Source organism: Pararge aegeria, chromosome 18, assembly GCF_905163445.1.
Source record: "Pararge aegeria chromosome 18, ilParAegt1.1, whole genome shotgun sequence".
Classification (NCBI taxonomy): Eukaryota; Metazoa; Arthropoda; class Insecta; order Lepidoptera; family Nymphalidae; genus Pararge; species Pararge aegeria.
The window spans coordinates 10,846,253-10,868,892 of NC_053197.1; the positions used below are offsets into that span (position 1 = coordinate 10,846,253).

Sequence of the window (22,640 nt, forward strand, 5' to 3'; positions counted from 1 at the left end):
ATTCAAGTACCTATGTCTTTAAACCTAGATTTATAACAACATTACATTATTTGAGACAGAACATTGAAACAAATTACTTGAATAATCGAAACGATAAGATTAACCGAAGAGGTTGGCCTACGCTGCTAGTATAAATTGCATCAAGTTATGCAGTTTTTGATAAGAACATTATGTACTTGCACGCACCTACGTGATTTTGAAAGCATAGCATAGGAATTCTTTACACAATATTCTGTAATAAAATGTGTCCGTTGCATCCATTTATTTAAGTATGTAATAAATAAAATAAAATGTCATGTTTGCGGTAATAGAATTGATAATACTGTAATTGACGTTGACTACACTGTTCGTTGGTGCAACCGCCGCGGTGCTTTATCTCACTCGACGACTCCTAGGTTAGAGTATTACCTAGAATTAAACGTCTATGGTTTTATCCGTGTAAATTCTGGCAAAAAAATATTATTATAATAATAATATAATCCTAAAGCACAGACAGTCGAAAAAAAAAAGGTAACCAAAGAGTACAAATTTAAAACAAAAGGACGCCTTAGGTACCGCGTAGTAGCGATCAGAAGACGACAATCTAAGGACTATCCTTTTCTGAGACGTGGAATCTCCGATCCGTAGACCGCAAACGCATAGATGCCTTTGAGATGTGGTACTGGAGGAAAAATGCTCAGGGTGCCTTAGCCGTCTAAGGCACCCTGAGCATTTTGTGAAACTATTGGAACGCTTCCATGCTAAAGCAACTAAAATTTACACCGGGCTATTGACAACAATGCCTACGTAGAACCTAGCAATATTTCGGACATATTGCCAGCAGATAGAAAAAGTGGAAAAGAAGGCAAAGTGGAAGGAAAAAGACTAAGAGGCCCTCGTTGGGCAGACCAAATCAGTACTACATACGGCACACCTGTCCACATTGATCTGCACCATGCCACGGACTGGCCAAGATGGCGCACCATCTTTAGAGATAGGATATTCTGTGGCAAAGATCACGACCCTCGGCAGTGAGGTTGACGTCTTTTTCCTTCTTTCCTTAATCCTTAAATAACTACTATAATTACTGTCTTTATTCTGCAAGGCAATATGCTTTAAAGTAATTTGAATATATCTTTATTTCAATTATATATATAGTTACTTTGATTATTTGAATATATCTATCCTAGTCACTTTGACTGTTTTTAAACAAAACATAAGAAATTTTAAACAAAAAGTCGACATAAACAGTCCACTAACTAGAAACGGACATAAATTAGTGATATCTGCATATCGTCCGAGAAAAGTACAGAAATCATTTGTGGGGATGGGTATATGCTTTTGTAACCTGATTACCTTCGGTAATATTAGATCTACCTTTACCTAAGTTTAAACAATATATTAAAACACATTTAACAAATCGTGGTTTCTACACGATTGATGAATTCAATAACGACAAGGCTGCTTGGAAGCAGGCCAATCCGCTCTCATCTCTCACAAAACAGAAAAATTCTAAAGATTGGTAAACTTTAAAATGATGTTGGAAAAGAGCAATCTGCTGAGTTTCTTGCCGGCTCTTCTCAGTGGAATCTGCCTTCCGAACCGGTGGAAGAGTCACTACAAACAGACTGACTTGACGTTTCAAAAGTGCTTATTAATTAGGCCTACTTGAAATAAATTAATTTTAAACTTTGAATTTTGAATTTTGTCTTATGATCATTATTTCATTTATGTTAAGTAATTCTACACATAAACTACGGTAGTAACATATAAAGTCAATTACAAAAACCAACGAAAATGTATTTATTACACAAAGTTAACTAGGTATGAGGATAAGCATGCGAGAGAAAAGAACACAGGAGAATCCTTTCTTAGGCCTTCTCTTGTTGAGATTGGTGCTAAAGTTGGGTGAGTAAAAAGATACCGGAACTAGGTTAGGGTGTCGGATAGAACTTGTCTAGCGTGTTGGACTACGGTCTAGGCCATTCTTATTCTTAAAGGAGCTATTAATAATAACATGTTTATGAGAGGCTGTATCCAAATAAATAAAATAACATAACTAGCTAATAACAGCACGTGTTAAATGGGTGATACATAATATAACATGTAGAACGGTCTGATGGTCCAAATGAATAGATATGAAAACAATAAAATAGAAATAAAATAGTACATTAAAGTGAGATAGTGCACCATAAAGCAAACTACTCAAGCAGTTTACGATCTTATTTGCATACTTATCAATAAAATACCATAATATATTCCCACGTTTTACGAGTTTCGTATCAAAAGTGTGTAAAAGAAAATTTAGAACGTATGAAAAATCAGTCCATTGGTTTTCTTGAAACCTTGGGTAAGAGACCGACCTACGAACAATGGTTAGCAATTTTTAAAAAATTACTTAGTCAAGAGTTTTAAGTTATAACGTAATTAGAGAAAAATAAGGGCAGCGGTCCACGTGCATCTTTGAAAAGATGAAATTAACTATTACATGAAAAATAACCTTGTTTATAAAGACTGCACGTAAAACCTACCAACGAGTCAGGAATCGCTTGTTGTAACCCGTTATTCGTACTGTCAAGTCGCCAATGCAAGGTTATATTTTACGCACGCTTGGTGCTCTTCTGCGTTTAGCACCAATTAATATTCCAGGAACTAATATATTAATAAATATAATATTAATTACTAAAGCATTGTAAATATTACAGGGAAATATTTCAGGAGGCTCCGTTACTCAAATGTAGCGCTCCTAATGGGGATAAGATTTCAGCTGTCATTTGTATAAGGTAGTTTAGTGGTTATAATAAAGCGCAGTGTATTTACTAAATACCGCAACCCTTTCCGGTCTAAGCGCGTACTTTTCCCTTGAGAGCCTACTTTGTCAAGTACGATGGTAAAGGATACGAATATAAGGAAAAATACTAGATATTTCATGATATACAATGAAAATTATTCTTAATTTTGTATACTCATTCTGCGAAAAGCAGAGAAATCGGAGAATTCAATGTTTATACTCCACACCAAACAGATCTTCGATGAATAATTGTTAATTCATTGTAAGGTCAGCGTAGAGAGTACATTGCCGAAGATCTGTTTGGTTTCGGGTACAAACATTGCAGAAATTATAGATTACACCGTGCAGATTATCCTTCTTTTCGCAGAGTATAGCAAATTAAGCTTATTTTAATTGTATACAAAAGAACACGATGATAAGGAGGTACGATGCGCACCGTAGCCAGAATCCTGAGCTATCGTGAGCTTCTACTTCAAAGTTGAACCAGCGTGGCGCTATTCTAATTGATGCTAATAGGTAATATGATGATGTATATGCATGCGGCAATGTAACTAACAATAGTGTACTTGAAACAATAAAATGACAGTTTCCAGCATATGGACGCGGCTCCGCTCCCGTAGTACGGTAATCGTATCATATGTATGTATTATTCCAGACCAAGAACTAGCTCGTGGCAGATTAAAATTTTGACATTGAATTTAAGCTTCTCTGAGACTTTCGAAGGTATAATAGGAGCTAAATGGTGGAAGGCTTCGGCCGTTGCTGGGGGTAACGAAGATGTGAGATTACTACCGCCCTACCGTAAAATCTCACATCTAAACGATGTAGCATTGAACGATGTCGCTAGGAACCAATTAGGCGTATATAACTTTCATACTCCCTTATAAGTTAGACCACTACCTGATATCTTAGGCTGCAATTCCAAAAATTTATTTATTTCATGTAGGCTTAATTATCACTTACCACCAGGAGAGATTGCAGTCAGGGGCTTACTTATAATGGAATGAAAAAAATATTCTCACTATTGAGCTCGCAATCGTAGAAAAAGTATCGGCTACTATAGTAAACTATCACTGAAACAAATTTGAAAATACAGAAATCTAAAACCCCAAACACCTCTGGCTTTTGCGGCTGGAGTAAATTACCCATGGCGATGGTTCCTTTACCTGTTATTGTCGTCAGATTTTTTTAGTACATTTCACTGGATCGCTGGGTTAGCCTAGCTCTGAGACTAAAATGGATTTTTAATAGCACATACTTATATTTTCAAATGAATATATAAATGAATTTCCTGAACATGACACCCTTCTTATAATATTTTGTTGCTATTTAACTTTAAAGCAGATAAAATCTAGGGTGAAACTTATACATTCATGGTCCTTCGAGCCGGATCAGTCCGGTGCAAACAAGTGGTTTATTATACCAACTTGTTTACCCGTAATGGCTATCGTCTTCGGCATGTTTGATGACAATCGCTCCGTGTAATTAAAACAAGCGTCCTGATATTGATCTGTGTTAGAATGATTAAATAGCGGTAAAATACTATTATACACTTGTCTACACTCTTATGCCAACTTACTACAAGGGTGAAAATCAAAATGAGAGGGAAAGAATAGCAAGACAATAAAATATGTAAGGTTTTTTTTGAACCTCTGCAAAACTGATGTTGTTTTATTGAACAAATTTGAAAACAATGACAAAAAGTCTTTTCGTATTACCCTATTTTACTGACCTAATACTTTTAGACAAATTACTATCTACCTAGTAGAAGTATCTCCCTAATAAGAATAAAAAAATAGCTCATTTATTTTATTACAAACGGTCAATGATTAAGCATTTTTTAAGTAGATAGATACATTAACACATTTTAATTCATCATAAGGCTTTTTTATCTCTAACTAGATTACAGCATAGCCAATTTAAAACATAACGGGTTCGTTAACAAAATTTTACTAACCTGCTCGGGTGATAATTAACACCGAAAAATCCAATCAAACACTACATGACACATGTATTCCTCGTATCACAATATCGTTAAATTAACGAATCAACGAAACCGCAATACAGTCGTAGGCTGTAACTAACACAATCTTCGTGATACACAATCGATCAATCTGATTTAAATTCACAGGTCACACACGATAAGCAATTAATTACACTGGCTTAATGGAAATTGGAACTCAAAGAAAATCACATGGCATTTAATGCATTTATTTCGGAACGGACGATATTTAAATTCGAGCGGTAATTTCGTAGCGCGAATACAGTCGATACAACGAAGACCGGCGCGCGCGACGTGCTATAGCAGCATGTGCCGACAGCTGACTGAATCGCAATTCGGAACGCAACAACAATAATTACAAGGTTCCAATTTTTCTAACGATCTTACCGACCGTTAGCTGGCGATGGATCTTTGTCAGATAGAAGCAGACGATGTTTCGCAGAAGATGATAGACAGGGGACAACAAACTTTCCATGCTAGAATAGACATACTAACTCAGAGAGATTAAGAGAATAATTTTATGGTAAATATTCATAATTTTTTAAACCGAGACTATGCTAGAATATTATGACAATTAGGTTCAGTTTGCTATACTACGCGAAAAGCAGGAGAATCTTTATGGTGTAAATAATAATTTCTTCAACCTTTATACTCCACACCAAACAGATCTCCGGCAATGTACCCTCTACGCACGTTTCGCTCCGAAACCGGAGCGTCCTCAGGAGAGATGGAGATGAATAATTGATAGCAATGGTCGGGCAATTGGCGCAGTGGGCAGCGACCGTGCTTTCTGAGTCAAAGGCCGTGGGTGTTTATCTATATATTATAAATATTTAAGTATATTATTCATAACATTATTCATCAGTTATCTTAGTACCCATAACACAAACTACGCTTACTTTTCAAATTCAAATTCAAATTCATTTATTTCAAGTAGGCCTACTTTATAAGCACTTTTGAAACGTCAAGTATGTATATTTGTAGTGACTCTACCACCGGTTCAGACGCAGATTCTACCGAGAAGAGCTGGCAAGAAACTCAGAAGTTGCTCTTTTCAAACATCAACATTACAATCATTTTTCTATCTTGCGGGAGATGAGAGCGAGGCTGGCTGTTTCCAATCTACCTTGTCATTGAGGAATTCATCAAATGTATAGTAACCTCGCTGTACTAGATGCGTTTTTACAGATTTTTTAACTTTGGGACTAGTTGTGTGTATTGTCGGAGTATATTTATTTATTTATTTAATTATCAAATCATAATTCATCTTTTTCATTCAGTCAACAAAATTATTGTCAATATAGAAATTATAAATTACACAATACTCCTGCTTTTCGCGGAGGATAGAAAATAAATAATAAATAAGCTTAATTTTCATAATATACCACGGAATTCGGCAAAGTAACTCCTGCTTCTATCCAATATGCTAGAAGGTTATAGTTGGTACCTACCAACTTACAGAGTAAAAATAAGGCTACAATACTGCACCCAATCCGCACTGGGCCAGCGTGGTGGAATACGGCCTTAACCCCTTTTCATTGTGGGAGGAGACCCGTGCCCTGTAGTGGGCCTGTTGATATGATGATGATGATGACTGCAACCTAAAACTAAAAAGAATAATTATATTGTAAATGTTCATCATCATTTCAACGTACCTACGTACCTACTTGTACGCCGGTCTGGCCAGGCTCCTTGTAGGAATTTGTACTCTCTAGTCTCCACAGATGTGTAACTCCCTACAACTCGTTCGATGCTGTCTGTACACTAAGTGGGGTTACATGCCTACCCTGATGGCCCCAGCTACTTGAGACAACGAAGTCCATCAATCCTCCAAGCTATGCATCCTATCCAATGCTTCTCAATTTGTAAGGCTATGTGGGGATCTCCTCATTTACAGTGGCGTGCACTTCATACATGCACAAAAGCACTGCCTACCCTAAGATTGATATAGCTCGTATAGGAGGAGGATTTTTCCATTTCATGCAAGAAAGAAACCCAGTGCACGCCACTGCTCATTTCTGGTTTGAACACGCACTGGACCCAAAAACCCGGCACAGTTTTAAGTTAGATAATTTACGATTTTTTTTGGTCAGGTCTTGTAGGAGACTTCGGAAGTGGTTTGTTTCCACCAACAAAGACGTGACGCCAAGTAATTTAGCGTTCCTATATGTCACGTAGAAACCGCTTAGTGGTTTGGGTTTAATATAACTGCCAAACTTTTAAGGTTAGCCCACTGCCATCTTAGACTGCATCATTACTTACCACCAGGTGAGATTGCAGTTAAGAGCTAACTTGTGGCGTATTAAAAATAAAAAGAATAACAAGGACGGCTTTTTATTCATTGACATTCTTACTCACATCAATTGCAATATATTCAGTTCCTGCCTCTAAAATGTCGCGGGAGTACCGCGGAAGTGGCGTACAGTAATGTATAATAAATTGTACAGATTTACCTCTCGCTGCAACTAGGTGTGATTTATGCACGGAACTGTGTCGAATTAACAATTACCGCCTCTATAGTAACGTCTCCGCTAGACAACCGTTATGAGCCGAGGTGGATATAATCACGACATTACATATTTTATGCAAAACCAATTTAGTTATAAGTATGTAATTAGGTAGATATTGCTGTAAAAGCTAGATTTGCCCGATGCTATTCAAGATTAACACCTGTCTTCCATCAAACCGAGGCGGGCATCGTAATGCCACGACAACACCAATACATACTAGATCGCTGCGGCTTGAGATGTTTGTTGGCGAATAAACGCGTTCTAACGCATCGAAAAGCAATTAAATGATGTATTGTTTTTTTCATATCGTTTCCAAAATAACCTGTTAGTTGTACCTTGTAATTAGTTTGATTTTTCAATATTAAAAAAAAACTACAATGGCGACGTATTTCATACTTCATATTTTTATTATTATACAGGTACGTCTGCTTGTTTGTTACCATGTTCCGCGTGCTCAACCAACTGAGAAGATCTTGATAACATTTGACACAATTAATTTATACCAGAAAAACGTGCGACTAATAATTTAACATTTGTTCGAATTAACAGTCAAACTTGACTGCCGCCTAGTCTAGTTAAAGCATCCATCACACAAGTATCGTGTGTGCTAAAGCTCTTACTCGTTTGCTTTCGAAGTTGTCCTTACCGTAAGGATCTCTATCCGGCTTAAATTTTAACATCAATCTGTTCTATTCCGAATAGGCAGGTTCCAACAGTAGATTACAATATTCATTATGTTAAAGACTGTATGTCAACGTACCTTGTAGTGACGGCAGATTAGAATACAATTGTCAACACCCCTCCTTTTCCTACGTGTCTTAGGAGGTGACTAGGGGACCATAACGGAGAACAGGTAGCAAAGTCCTCAGTGCTACAACTACCATATACGACATAAACCATTTGCCCAGCATAGTGATTATGGGCAAACCCTCCTATCGGGTTAGGCCTTTAGCCCCGCAAGTGGACTGTTATATGCTACTAATTGATCTGATCTGATGATTTCAACCGATTAACGTCCACTGCTGAGCTAAAGGGCTCACCCGATATTAATGTATATTTATAAGTCTTATGAAGGGAGTTCGAAACTCCACGGTCCTATGCCGCTTACATCGAGACTCGATTGGTGACGGAAAAACAATTTAAAGAAAAGTTCAGCACAATTCGTGTTGAATAAAAATTAACGCTTAGTAATGTCTACGAGTATTGTATTTTTAATATTATCGTAAACTTAATAGTTAAATAAGAAAAACGGCCTTACATTGCAGTTTTATCATGATAAAATTACTGAATCGTGTAAAACGGATAAACGTTTAGTCAGAGATATGGTCTAACATTTTTTTTTTTTTTTCTAAAACTACATACTCATGATAAATTAAGTTCTTTCATTCTCAGTAAGCACATTAATAATGTTACCGATGGCACCTTATATATTGCTAGAAACAAAAATAAAACACCAAAATGTATGCGTAATTATATATTTTAATAACATTTTCAGGTATAAAGATATTAATTACTATTGGTAATAGATATATCACTAATACTTCTTACAAAGTACGTAGTCAAAAAATCAGTCTCGCTTATATTTATTTAAATTTATAATATTGCACGGAATGCCATAAAATATTATACTTAATATAGAATTATAGAGTGAACCATATAATAATGTTAGTATTAATTTTTTAAATTAAAATATAAAAAAATCCAGAAAGCTCTCTGGCTGTAGTTGTTTACATTAAAACTAACAACCCTCCGAAGAGAAAAGGTAGCGGTGATAGCCGAGTTCGATTTCCGGCACGCACCTGTAACTTTTCGGAGTTAATGAGAGTTTAAAAAAAAATTGTAGCAATTAAAATATCACTTGCTTAAACGGTAAAGGAAAATCTGCGTAAGTGTTCTCCATTATGTTCTCAATAGCGTGTGAAGTCTACCAATCCCAACTTAGCAAGCGTGGTGCAGCCCAAACATTTCTCACTGTGACACGAGACCCGTGCCCTGTAGTGGGCCGTTAAAGAATGAATAATGATGAAGAGAAAACTTTAAGCTCAACTCAGTTCGTAAGCGGATAATATTTTCTGTTCATAATATTTTTTATGTTGGGGTCCCAAGGTGCTGGAATGGCAGCCCCGAACTGGTAAGCGCAGCGTTGTTCGACCCCCAACGAGGTGGACAGACGACATTAAGCGCGTCGCAGGTAGCCCGCTGGATCCAAGCGGCACAGAACGGTGGAATTTGGAACCGTGGAATGTCCAACAGTGGACGTCTATCGGTTGATATGATGATGATGAATATTATTGAAGCTGTATACATATATCTTAGTTTCTAACACCTTTCTTAAACGTATATAAACAAATATAGTCATTTATTTTTGTAGTCTTATATGTTTAAATACGCATTGCTGATTATACTAGTATAATTCATAAAATGCTAGCGGATCCTACGGAGCTTAACGTTCTTTTATTATATTAACATAGTACCTACACGTTGTTATTATTAAAAGTGGCATACCGTCGGAATAGTGTGCATTTGATAGATGATGTTAGTTGTTACAATACACTTTATAATAATTGACAGGACAAAACTTTACAGAGCGAAACTTCGCAGGGTATGACAGGACATCATACAAAGTGACGCCCTGTATATTAACCTGAGTCTTATGTATCAAGCCATGTCATTATGTGTGCATGTAATTACACCAGCAATCAAGAGCTTCACAATGGAACACAGTAATGTTTCTTGGCCGCAGAAATAAACATGGCGGTAGCACTTTAACGGACGAACTGTCACGGAAAGCTTCACTACGCAAAAAAACTAATACTATTATTATTACAGCATAACAATTCCAATGTTATACCACATTTAATAATAATGCACATAAATGATTTAAAGGCGACAATCCACCTGTTAAAACTCTACACAAACTGCATTAGAACTTGCAGTTAAACTTGCGGTTCGGATGCAGTTTTTGTAGGGTTCGCATAACTGCATCATAGACTGTCACAAGGCCCTGCAAGCCCTATCAAAATCCAACAAAGTAACCCTAAAATGGATACGAGGTCACAACGGAAACAGAGGAAACGACGCAGCCGACGAATTAGCGCGTCAGGCAGCATCACTAAGGGTAGCTGGACCGGAACCCATCATACCCATACCCTTCACTGAATACAAAACATGGCTCCACAACCAGACGCAAACATCACACTCGGTGCTATGGTCTAAAACAAAAGAGTGCAAACACACGAAGGTTAACATACCAGTTCTCGACCCACGACTAACAACAAAATTACTGCAACTGAATCGACCTAAACTAAGGACAGTTGTAGGTATGATAACAGGGCACTGCCCACTAAACAAACACCTTTCCATTTTAGGTATAACTGACAGCCCTCTCTGCAGAGCATGCATGGAGACACCGATACACGTAATGCTCCAATGCAACGGAGTAGCAGAACAACGCGCAGCACACCTTGGCTCCTCAGCAACACTCCATGAAGCACTCGGCGACCTGGGCGGCCTGCTAAGCTTTTGGAGTGAGCTCGGCTGGCTGGAGTGATCCAGCGGGGAGCCGCATCAGTGGCCATACGTACAACGGACGGTCCCAGACCAACCAAGTGCGGAAAAGGCCCAGGAACAGAAGAAGAAGAAGAAGAAGAACTGCATCATAGTGGCAGTTCTAACGGTTGCACGTTGATTGCTAGCTAGCGGCATGGTCGTTATGCAGTCCTAGTACAGTTGAATAAACTGCAATGGAACTGCAATCAATCTGCAATATAACTGCATCGCTATGGAGATCGCTCAACTACAAACACAATGCAGTTATATTGCAGCTTAAACGCAGTTCTATTGCTGTTGATTCAACTGCATTAGGACTGCATAACAACTTTGCGGCTATATGTGCAGTTAACGTGCATTCGATAGAAATGACTTCAAGCGCAACGCAGTTGATTTGCAGTTTTGATACAGTCAACCGCACAAAAACTGCATCCGAACCGCAATTTCGCAGCTGGTGTGCACTTCTAATGCAGTATGTGATACTACACGTAGATACTTAATGCTAGCCACAGACATAACTGTTGGCATCTACAATGGTCAATGTGAAAGAGCCCTAAAACCAATTATATGCAACTTGCTATTCTAAGCTATTCTAACTATATTATTAAATAAAACATCTTGTATAATACATAAAGTAACAACTTATCTTGTGCTAAGAATTTATCGAACTTGCGTAAGATAGGAAATGCCATTAGTTTTAATTGTGATGTACGTTTTAGAAACTTATTATTATAAAGAAAAGATTAAACTAGTGGCGCTAAAAGGCTAGTATATTGTCGTGATCATAGAATAGCAGATCTGAATGTTGCTAAACTTTAAAAGGAATACATACGTATTATACCCATTTTAAATAAGTTCCATAGATTTTCCGTAATAATATAAGAATTCAGTTATGTTATGTGTAATTATATCTTTTGATATAAAAAGAAAAACTATTTAAACAAAGAGTAGAACCGTTTCTTTTCTACAATCATGACTATATGATTTATACATTCAGGTAAAGCTGTACCTTAGATCGATGTGTAATAACGATAAGACCGCATTTGCAAGTAAATTGTTTATTTCAAGTTTTTATTTTCCTGTTATTTGTCTCTTTTTCTGTATTATTAAATGTGTGCGCGGTAAAGTTGAACAAAAAAACAAAACAATGTGTAAATAAAATGAACAAAGCGGTGATAACTTAGTGGGTTAGGCTTCTTCTTTTTTTCGTGGAGACCGAGTTCGAACCCCGGCACGCACCAATGACTTTTCGGAGCTATGCATGCCTGCCCTGTTCTCAACGGCGTGTGAAGTCAACCAATCCGCACTTTGCCAGCGCCAGGCCGTAGTCTACGGCCTAAACCCTTCTCATTCTGAGTGGAGACCCGTGACCCGTAGTGGGGTTGATGATAATAACAATGTATATAGAATACTTTTATGAAGCGGCATGCACCTTCAGCTTTTTAGAGCTATCCAGTAAGTTTAAAATTTATGAAATTCAATTTCATTTGCATATTTTTGCTCGCTATCAAAGGTAAACGAAACCTGCACTCTGAGTAAAGTTCTCAAAGGTCTGTTAAGTCCACAAATCCGCACTTGGCCAGCGTGAACTACGGCCTAACCCTTTCTAACACTAAGGTGTCCAACAAGTGCCCTGTAGTGGGCCATAAAATATCTGTTATTTTTTTCTTTGATTTAAATTGGATATCATACACAATATGTCTCATGGTCTGATCAGATATTTGACTTTTCTTAAGGCAGTTTATCTCAGTTTGCGATTGGTCGTACCTTGATCGAAGTACATCACAACTATAATCTTTTCAATACAAATACTTGGATTGACTTTAATCACTTATATATAAATCGATCTAAACTAGCTTAGCATAAATACAAGTATTAGTCAAGGAATTTGGTCTGATAGCAAAAACAGCATTGCTGAATAATTCAAGCATCCGTGAGGTATAATTATAAATATTTCATAGAACTATTTCATTATTAACAAATAAAAAATTAGAAACATCGCATTGGTTGAGGTACTATAAACAGCGTTGAAAAACTACGTAAGAAACACGTTTTTATGTATATAATTTCTCACTGTTTACTGTATATAGTTTCCATTATAAAGGCACGTGAACCATACATACATGACTCTAACATGGCATGATCCTAATGTGTGGTATTCTATGAGTTTTAAAATTGGCAGTGCATATATTTTAGTAGCATTATAAAAGTTAATCTAACAAGATGGATACAATTGCTAATGTACATACAATATTTGGATATCACTTTTTCTCAATTACTTATTTGTATGAATATTAATCAAATACTTAAATAATAAACCATACCAATTCCATTAAACAACCAAATAAAGATTATAACAATCAAAAGCTCAACGCAACACACACCATTTCTAAAAGGGAAATAATTTCAGGGACTAAAGTATAACATGGTGCAATTTTAGTGATCAAAAATCCCTAAAAAAAGCTCTATGCTGTATAAAAATTCTGAAAAATACAGATAAAATAACTTGCGTACTACTAAAATTGTGGAAACAGAGAATATGTTTTACAAGAAATTTAACCGAGAGATCCTTATATACCATGAAATAGTAAGTATTTTACTTTATATTGAAAACTGATTTAAGTGATGGACTAAGACATTTCAACAAATGTAGCATTCAATGTAGACAGCACTAGTAGGTGTAGATAGTAAATGTCTTGACCGTGTGATAATGTTTCCGCAGTTTCAAATATAAATAAGATAACATAGCATAGTTTTTAACTTATATGTTACCCTACCATAAGAATGATTTAAGGACACTTAAATAACTAATAACAATTAAATATCAAAAAGGCATTAAAATAATCTCGTTAGTTTCAAAAAATATCTACAATGGCTCGTTTTAAAACACAAATATAAATATAATATTAGTTACAAAATTATAAGTTTACAAAAGATATCTTAAGTTTTCAAACAAGGCGGTTTCTGAATATTTTGTTTTATTGCAGTCATCATCAAATTTACGAGATTTCTTTTCTTCTTTTTATTTAATATGGATGATTTAGAATAAGTCCGATTAAAATTTTATCAACCTACATAGATTTTTTTTAAACAATAATGTACCAAGTTCGCAAGAATGTTGATCAAGTATTTTAAATTATAATTGTATATTATAGACATACAATACAATAGGTGCTAATACAGTAAGTAAAAAAAGTTAATAATATTTTTTAATAAGTGCTTCGAATACTACTTTCTAGACTAAGTTGTTGTTAACTAAGTTAAATACGTTAATAGAGCTATAAATAGCTACATACAAGTATGCATTAGCATTTTATCTATAATTCTACAGACAAAATTTATCACAAATAGTTTTATTTCGTTTAGTATTTTCTCCCATATGGTAGTCCCCGTCTTATAAATAGTAGGTATACACAACACATAGACTACTATGAGGTTACCGAAAAATTAGTTTATAATATTCATTCCCATTACTCTATAATTAGTACGACTATCGCCAACATTAATTAAACCATTTAATCTATAATTGCCAACGAAATTATCCGTCACATTTATATCGAAATTATCACTGTTATATTTAACCAAACTCTCATTAATACATTGTAATAGATGCTCGAAAAAATTTGGAAAATTGTCGTAACTTGGGAACACGTTGATATCAATAACAGCGTGATTACCTGTCGTATTGTCTATGACCACGTCGAAGCCGAGAAGAATTAATCCGATCTTCTTTCTGAGTACTCGGATGATCGACCTTATTTTATCCTCGTTAAGGGTCATTTTTATTTCAGCCTTGTCGTGAGGGTCCAAAATGGATAACGTGGATTGACTGTCCGCTTTGCAAACTTCACCTGTCCTGTAGTATATTGGTTCTAGGTCGTCAGAAGCGTAGAAGTTTTTTAAACTTGGTCGCTCGCAAATGTGATACCTGAAAAATTTAGATAGATATTTAATATATAATATATATATATATATTTAATATATAATATATATATATATATTTAATATATATTAGGAAAAATATAGTGTAATGTAACCGTAAGTTCGATGAGAGATCGACCCGTCTCCAACCCCGAAAACCTAGGGATTAAATTTGATCAATCTCTTGATTTGAAGGATATTTTTTTTATTGCTATAAATTGAATAATTCGGGAATCGAATCCAGAACCTAGTGATCCATAGTCAAACATGCTAAACAGTATAACCAGGCAGTTGCTTGCAAATGATTTAATTAATTTCAGCGTATAATATTAAATATAATAAAACTAACAAATAGTAATACTGACTGAATCTCACCTATTACCAACCACAAACACCTTATGAAGTACAGCATTATGATTCACAAAACTCTGCACCACGCAGGGTGCCTTGCAAACATGAAGTCCTCTCTCGTTGAAGATTAGTACCATTTCATGTGCAGACTTTGAGCCGTGCGCAATCGTCTGCTTGCATATTACAGGAAATGTCACTCCGTTATTTCGCATAATCTCAATGTTTTGCTCTATATTGTTTGTTGAGAACTCTGCAAAAGCTGGTGTGAATATACCTTGATTTTGGAATGATATCTCATCCTGTAGTATAGTGTAATAACAATACCTGAAAATTAATAAGTTTATAATTAAAAATAGGAAATGTATATTACACACATTACAATAAATTAATCAATTTAAAAATATAGTTTTCCAAACTCGCAAGAAAGAAAAAGAGTAAGAAGAAATAAAAAATGCAGAAATAAATTTTAAAGCTTAAATTCAGGACTATAATAATTAACATTTAGGTTAACTTTTTTGTGCAATCCCTGTTACGTTACAATACAATTTCTAGACAAGTTTGTATTGTATGTACAATCAAGTCCAGATTTGGTGTAACAAATATGTTATATTTGTTCACATTTTTTTACAAATTACCTAAAAAAGGTATATAGGTGATAAAGGATAAAAATAAGTCAGTTATGAATATTTTCTTGTTTATGTATCTTTCCTATTGGGTACATTCTAAAATGAAACCAACACTCCTGATTCAAAACTTTATCAATAAAGGTTAAAGCTGTAACAATATTAAATTCTTACCGGTTTAATAAAATTCGCACGTTATCCAAGGGGTCAATTATGGTTACGTTTGGATGATTCGATAAATACTGCTCCACACGCCGTATGTTCATTGATGCCTGAAAGTAAAAACAAAATGCATAAAAATGGTTTGAAAACAAAAATGGACACTATAGTTGGCACTGCTTTAAAGGCAAGACTCTGTATGTCAGGTAGAATATAAATAATTATATATTATACCTACATCTATGTTTCATACAATAATAATCTGGTGACATTTTGTCTAAAAATCAGAAGTAGTGTGTGGACAAAGTCTACACGACTATTGAGTATAGCTTAAGAGATTCTTAGGGTATGTCTATAACTGATTAATTTGATTTAACTAAAAAACTATCTAAGTTTTTGAACCCATTTCAAAGAAAGGTTTGTTCAAAGCTAAGACCAGCTAGTATAAAAACAAGGTGCAAAATGAAACAATACATACATAGTTTTATCATAAAGTTCATACAAAAACACAAAAAAAAATGTTTCTTGTATGGGGAATGAGAAATAATGGGATGGGCAGAAACCTCCATAATTTTCAACTGTTATGGATAATTTTATATCCTGTCTTTCTATTAAATTTCAAGGCTTTTCCAGTTTATGAGATACAATATACTGAAAGATAAACGGATAAGAGTGACGGAAAGTGTTCTTAGAACCCTAAAAACAAATTAAATGCCACTCAACATTGATGTTGTCATAGTTTGAGTCATACAAGGATTATGGTAATTAACTAAAAAGTACTGAAACTATAGAAATATGAGTCACTGAATATACATTGTAATTCATTTACCTACACTGACGTAAATATACCATGCAATGTAAATATATTAAAGAAATTGTTTAAAATGTATTAAATGTTCTTTTTAATTATTACAGCATTGAAAACAGTATACAGATAAATTATGATATACTTACACACAGTGGCGTGCATAGAGGGTATGCACAGGGTATGCAGATGATTTAAAATGAAGAAAATCTCCAGTTAGAGTTATAATAAACTTAAGGGTAGGCTTTTTATAACTCTTACTATGTCTATCCTTAAGTTTTTTATAACTTGTATTGGAGAATTCTTTATTTTATATCATCTACATACCCTGTGCATACCCTCTATGCACGCCACTGCTAAACAGATACATAGACTCAAATTGCCTACATATGAAAAAAGTTAGACAGTATAATCTACTCACAGTTCTGATCTACTATTACTTAATTTCTTCAGTTTGTTTATAATTGAACTGATTAATTCATAGGAAATAATTCTGAACTAGCTAGCCTGAATGTTCTATTTAATCCAGAACTACAAACTGCTCAGCTTTACATTACGCATATACTTTATCACATACAATTATGTATAGATAACCCTGAAATATCAAGGTGACAAAATGCAAATCAAGAAGTGACTTTATATTTAAAAATTATGTTACTTTTAATAGTAGTACAATATAGTATATTTTAGAAGTAGTAGTTATCATACCACTAGTGTGCTATATCATCTGATGCACATGCACATCATATGCTTGTTTGTGCAACCGAGTGTAAACAATATACACACCATTGAGACTACCTTCAAGGACTACATTATCTTTTAGAAACCCATAATTTCATTTTTTAAACCATTACAAATTGACAGTCAACAGGAAAATAATGTAAAAAACTATGCAAAAAAGTTACCTTCACATCACCTTGATCAGCAGCTGCTATTATGTCAGTAAGTTTGTGTAGCAATACATCTATTCTACCTTGATCTTCAAAAGGTCTCTCCAAGTCCAACTGTTGATAAAAAAAAACTTTTCACAACTAACATAGAAAATTAATCTACCATTGTGCATTGGTAATTGGTACATTAATTTAATTTGAACAAAGATTTATTCAGAATAGACAGCAGTTAAAGATCAACAAAATTTTACAAACCTTTGTATGAAATATATAAAAATAAAAAATTCTTAAATTATATGAATGTTATTACATTTGTTAGTTAATCAAAAGTCAGAAGATGTCAACATAAGCTCATGTTTCCCAGCTAAGCTGTATATCCTACTTTATCACAGCTGTTCTAGCAGCTTAGTGGCAGGTGCATGGTTCATTTCAAAATAGTGACCATTAGGGGATTTTGTAATATATAAATAGTCGGGGGTAGCAAGGGGCCCCCCTTGCTACCCCCGACTATTACCTTGAATACCTTGCTACCAGAGACAAGACCATGAATTAATTTATAAGTTGAGTATGATGTTGCATATAAGCTGAAATGATAGGGTTTAATATCTTAATTGCCTTATTTTTTTATTTGAATCAATTACCTTGACAAGATTGAAACCGTGGGAATTGCATGCATGAATCAACTCCTTCCAATTCAATTTTTGACTTTTTTTATCGGACATCCAGAGTCCTATACTTTTGTCGAAAGGCATTCCGTTGCTCATTTTCCAATTTTATTGAAAATTTTATATCCTTAGCATGATAACTGTTACGCATAAATTTCACACAACATTGATATTACCAATTAAAACAATAATTAACAAATACAGTTTAGTGGAACTACGAAACAAAAAGCGACACCGGCAATTAATTAAAAGTTTTTTTATTAAAATTGAAAAAAACCCATAAAATAAAGATCGGACTGTAAACTAGCTAGTAGCACGTTTCAATCACTCCACTTAGTCCCACTATTTGCTATACTTGCATTACCATCTCCGTGGTTTTAGACCTCTTGTTATAATGTTTTGTAAATTAATAGATATTGTAATTTGTAGTTTGTTGGTCTTGACAGTTGACACCAGGTCTGTGGTTGACACTTGACAGTTGTCACAGCTGACAAGCAAAGAAGTCAGTAACATATTAAAAGTCCATTCCATATTAATACCAACAAACGAGTACCTACTCACGCAAAAAGCAAAATTTACGAAAAAATAAAAGCATAAATGTAAAATACCAAATTTTCCTGCCGCTGTACCGGCACTATAAAATGAAGCAGGCTTTTAAACCTTAACGCGTGAACTGGCAGCATTCAGTGTTGCATGTAACTTTATTATGAAATAAATATTTATTATATCTTTTTAAGGACTTTATATGTTACTTTCAACCATAGATTTAATATTTATATTAAAATCACGATAGGTATCTGAGAATATTATATACCTATATAATATGTTGTTCTTAGGACGGACCATTAAATAAATAAATTTAAGTAAAATCCACAGATATAACACTAATACCTAAGTACCTAGTAAAGTCAATGGAGGTTGTATCCCACAGTTGTATCCTCTTTGAGTATTTGACTTTTATAACCCAACTTTTTCGTGAATCCGTGGTTCCGTGTTTTAAATTATAGAATTACAATAACATATCTATAAACTTTTTCTGAAGCTGTTAATGAAGACAAAATAATGTCGGACTCTGATGAGGGCTACTCCCTCCTTAGTGCGAAAAGCCGATTATTAGATGTTTTTGCTGATCTCGATGATCTTGAGTTGGAATCGATTGAGAGGTGGATAAGTTCTCTCTCATATAAAAAAGGTATAGATAACTGTGATTTATTAAGCATCAAACCTAATTAGTGTTAGTCTGGGCACAGACCTCTAGTTCCAAATAGGGGCATTCCAAGATTGTAACCAACGGAACTGCTCCAATGTGGTATGGCAGGCTTAAAATGGTTGATATTATGCAGGCTTATATTAGGTGCTGGCCGTAATGTCCTGGATAGCTTAAAATTATATCTGAGTCAACGAACAAAGGTAAAGGACAAGTTTTGAACTACAAAGAACCATGCAGTTACAAGTTTACTAATTTACCTATTGTTATAGTAAGTAATTTTTCCATTAATTATAAAACAATTTTTAATGATTTCTGTTTTGGCAGATTTAGAAATTAAAAAGTCTCTCATAAATTCAGACAAGTTACTAAAGAACATCGGAGATTCTATAAAAAAAATGATACCCTTTGAAGCTGAGATGTCAACTGAGAATATTATACCACCAAGTGTTGGAGACCAAGCAGATTGTAATAAGGACAATACTTGTCATGTTGATGAATTTCTGTATGATGAAAAACAGGTTGCGGAATTAGTCAAAAGAGGAAAGCTGAAAAGACAATATTGCTTGGATTGTAGTTCTCGCAATGTACAGGTAAATTATCCCCAATGATGATACCATTAAAAAGATAAAGTCGGTTTTCACTTCAACTATCAAATAAATCAGCACCATAGAATAGTCATGAACTACCTGGAAATATAAAAAAACAAAGTCATATTGTTGTCATTTAGTTACTTGACATAAGCTTGTTAGTTATGAAACTAAGAGATGGACTGTTATATACCATCATATTTTAAAATCTACTAGACACCACCACAGCTCAACCAGCACCAACATTCGATTTTTGATATTTGGTTCCGATTTCTGTTTTTTTTTGCAGTATTAGCAGTTGTCTGTGCCAACTGCTTCATTGCTGGACTAACTACCTATTGCAAGGTTCTGGGTTCGATTCTCGGGTCCAGCCAATAATTTGTGTAAATGGTGCTTTATGTTAAGTATTCTTAGTACCAGCCTGGAGATACAAAACCTATGGTATCTAACCAACGCAGCAAAACAGAGTGGTGGGTCTTTGCACTATAACCCTCTCTCCAATGAAAAAGTGTCCTGGGCTAGTTGTGGATTTTAAAGTTTTTTTTACAATAAGTCTTATTTTTTACAATAAGTTTTTTTTACAATAAGTCTTACTAATAAATTTATGATTCATTTTGACCATATAACCAACATTAGGGAACAGAAAAGATTTTTTGAACTAGTTATAAATTTCAAGCTCCTTAAAATTACACTGTAATTGTTTTCAGGATTTAATATTTATATCACATTCACTATCAAGACAGGCTCTGCAATACATATTCAAAGTTCTTCTTCCAAACGAGTTGGAAGACAAGCAAATATTAGATATAGGTTCACGTCTGGGATCAGTTTTGTATGCGGTAAGATAGCATTATTTTTGGAATCATTTCCTATTCCTGTATAAATATAAATGCAAATATGTATGTGTTTCAGGCATATCATTTATCAAATGCATCAAGAATAGTGGGCATAGAGATGAATAAAGAATGTTGTGAAGTGCAAGAAAAAATAATTGGCCAGTATTCAATGGACCTAGACAGAATATCAGTTGTAAATTCAGATGTATTAGAGAGACATGATATTGTTGAATGTTCTGATATTATTATAATGAATGTTCTAGACTTTTTCGTTGATGAAGAAAAACATAGAGAAATGTGGTACTTCTTTAAAAAACACTTTAAAAAGGGCAGTTATTTGATATTAAATAGAACAATTGCTGAAACACTGGGTTGTTTGGGCCTCTTTGAAGAATTCATGGACTGGCTGAGTATATGTAAACCAAATCAGATGGAAAACGAAGTATTTTTTGATGTTGAAGATTATAGTGAATTATATTTGTATTCAATAAATTAATTATATATAATTTATCTACTTATTACTTTTATTAACTATGGGACCATATCTTTCAGTGTGTTCAGTAGATCCCTTAGGTATGCTCTCCGATCCAGGAGGGCGGACGTGCCAAAGAGCGATGTCTTTGATGTGAGAATTGGTTGAGGCGTCGGATCGTGCGAACTACCTAAGGCGAGCCGCGCGTTAAACAGGCCCAAGGCCTCTCTTGATAGTGGAGTTCCTAAGGTATCGAAGGGCGTTCGTAATCCTTCTTAAGGCGATTCTGGGTCTTAGGGTACTGGGTGCTGGGTCTTCTTGACATTCTCGTGAGACACCATATGTAGAGCCACTCTGTTAAGGCGTCTACGAAATTGGCTGGTTATGCGAATTTCGTTGTCTCGAAAACACTTTCATACAACACTTTTAAGCCCCGCTTACACCCATATAGATAGCCTTGAATTTGGATTTGAATTTCAAAAATCGTTCCGTCGTTAAAGTCGTGAAAAGGTAACAAACAAACAAATAGACAGAGTTACTTTCGCATATTATCGCAGTAATAATTATCTATGTACTAAGCTTATAGTACATCTGATGGTAAGTGGTTTAGTTTTGGGGCTGTTTAATTGCAAAACGAGTATCCGAGGACTAAATAGGCTATAATCTACTATTTCGTTATCAGTTTCAGAAACACTCTTTATGTCATTATAATTGGGTCTTCAAATGGGGTTAACTAGTTTCGGCTGTGACTAGACCATCCTACCAACAAAGATGACCATCCGCCAAGCAATTTCGCGTTGCGGTACGATGCCGAGTAAAAAATAGATGCATGGTTTTAATAAAACTGCTACACCGGGTTAGTCTACTACCATCTTGGACTGTATCAACACTTACAAACACGTGAGATTTCAGTCCACTCATCATTTGGAGTAGACACTTGGACCGTGGGGTCCGGGGCTCGAGCTCTAGAACCTATTGGTTTGGCGCGGATCGATGGCAGGAGACCTAATGGTATGACGCTCATTCCTTGTAGCCTGGGATAGTCTCTTGTGTGGAATGCAACGAATGTCGATACCCTAGCTGCAGTGCCGAGCAGGCCAAGAATCGTAAATATGAAAACCTGGATAGCAGTTTCATTTTTGTGATCATTTGGAGTAGACACTTGGACCGTGGGGTCCGGGGCTCGAGCTCTTTTTAAGGTCTTATCAAAAAGTCTACCGGTGATCCTAGAGCGGGCAGTTACCTTGGCCAAACAATTAGTTTGGCCATCTAAAGGGGCAAAGCTGCCAG

At 35.1% G+C, this 22,640-nt stretch overlaps 3 protein-coding genes across 3 annotated transcripts in view; 1 reads left to right on the plus strand and 2 right to left on the minus strand.

Moving 5' to 3' along the window:
• The window catches only part of LOC120631423 (apoptosis-stimulating of p53 protein 1), a 395,044-nt gene extending 389,969 nt beyond the window's left edge, over positions 1–5,075 (minus strand). The window contains exon 1 of the mRNA XM_039901000.1: positions 4,728–5,075. The gene's annotated coding sequence lies outside the window, so the exon portion shown is untranslated. The remainder of the gene's footprint in view (positions 1–4,727) is intronic.
• An 8,805-nt stretch (positions 5,076–13,880) lies between these two features.
• LOC120631526 (inositol-tetrakisphosphate 1-kinase-like) lies at positions 13,881–18,673 on the minus strand. The gene is made up of 5 exons (XM_039901146.1): positions 18,222–18,673; positions 17,596–17,694; positions 15,901–15,998; positions 15,128–15,427; positions 13,881–14,759 (listed from the first exon to the last, which is right to left on the minus strand). The coding sequence occupies exons 1-5, from the start codon at positions 18,342–18,344 to the stop codon at positions 14,279–14,281; spliced, it is 1,101 nt and encodes a 366-aa protein (XP_039757080.1). The 5' UTR covers positions 18,345–18,673; the 3' UTR covers positions 13,881–14,278.
• Positions 18,674–19,200: 527 nt separating this feature from the next.
• Positions 19,201–21,392, plus strand: LOC120631472. The gene is made up of 4 exons (XM_039901079.1): positions 19,201–19,437; positions 19,780–20,045; positions 20,750–20,881; positions 20,955–21,392. Exons 1-4 carry the CDS (start codon positions 19,308–19,310, stop codon positions 21,372–21,374), a joined length of 948 nt encoding a protein of 315 aa, XP_039757013.1. The 5' UTR covers positions 19,201–19,307; the 3' UTR covers positions 21,375–21,392.
• Positions 21,393–22,640: the final 1,248 nt, after the last annotated feature.

Bases quoted from the DNA above. Each gene is read 5' to 3' on its own strand.
- LOC120631526 (XM_039901146.1), bottom strand. From the start codon at position 18,344: ATGAGCAACGGAATGCCTTTCGACAAAAGTATAGGACTCTGGATGTCC. The intron at 17,695-18,221 runs GTAATTGATTCA...TTTTATCAACAG, and splicing joins ACGGTTTCAATCTTGTCAAG to TTGGACTTGGAGAGACCTTT. The intron at 14,760-15,127 runs GTGAGATTCAGT...TAAATTTTTCAG, and splicing joins GTGTTTGTGGTTGGTAATAG to GTATCACATTTGCGAGCGAC.
- LOC120631472 (XM_039901079.1), top strand. From the start codon at position 19,308: ATGTCGGACTCTGATGAGGGCTACTCCCTCCTTAGTGCGAAAAGCCGA. The intron at 20,046-20,749 runs GTAAATTATCCC...AATTGTTTTCAG, and splicing joins GTAGTTCTCGCAATGTACAG to GATTTAATATTTATATCACA. The intron at 20,882-20,954 runs GTAAGATAGCAT...TATGTGTTTCAG, and splicing joins TGGGATCAGTTTTGTATGCG to GCATATCATTTATCAAATGC.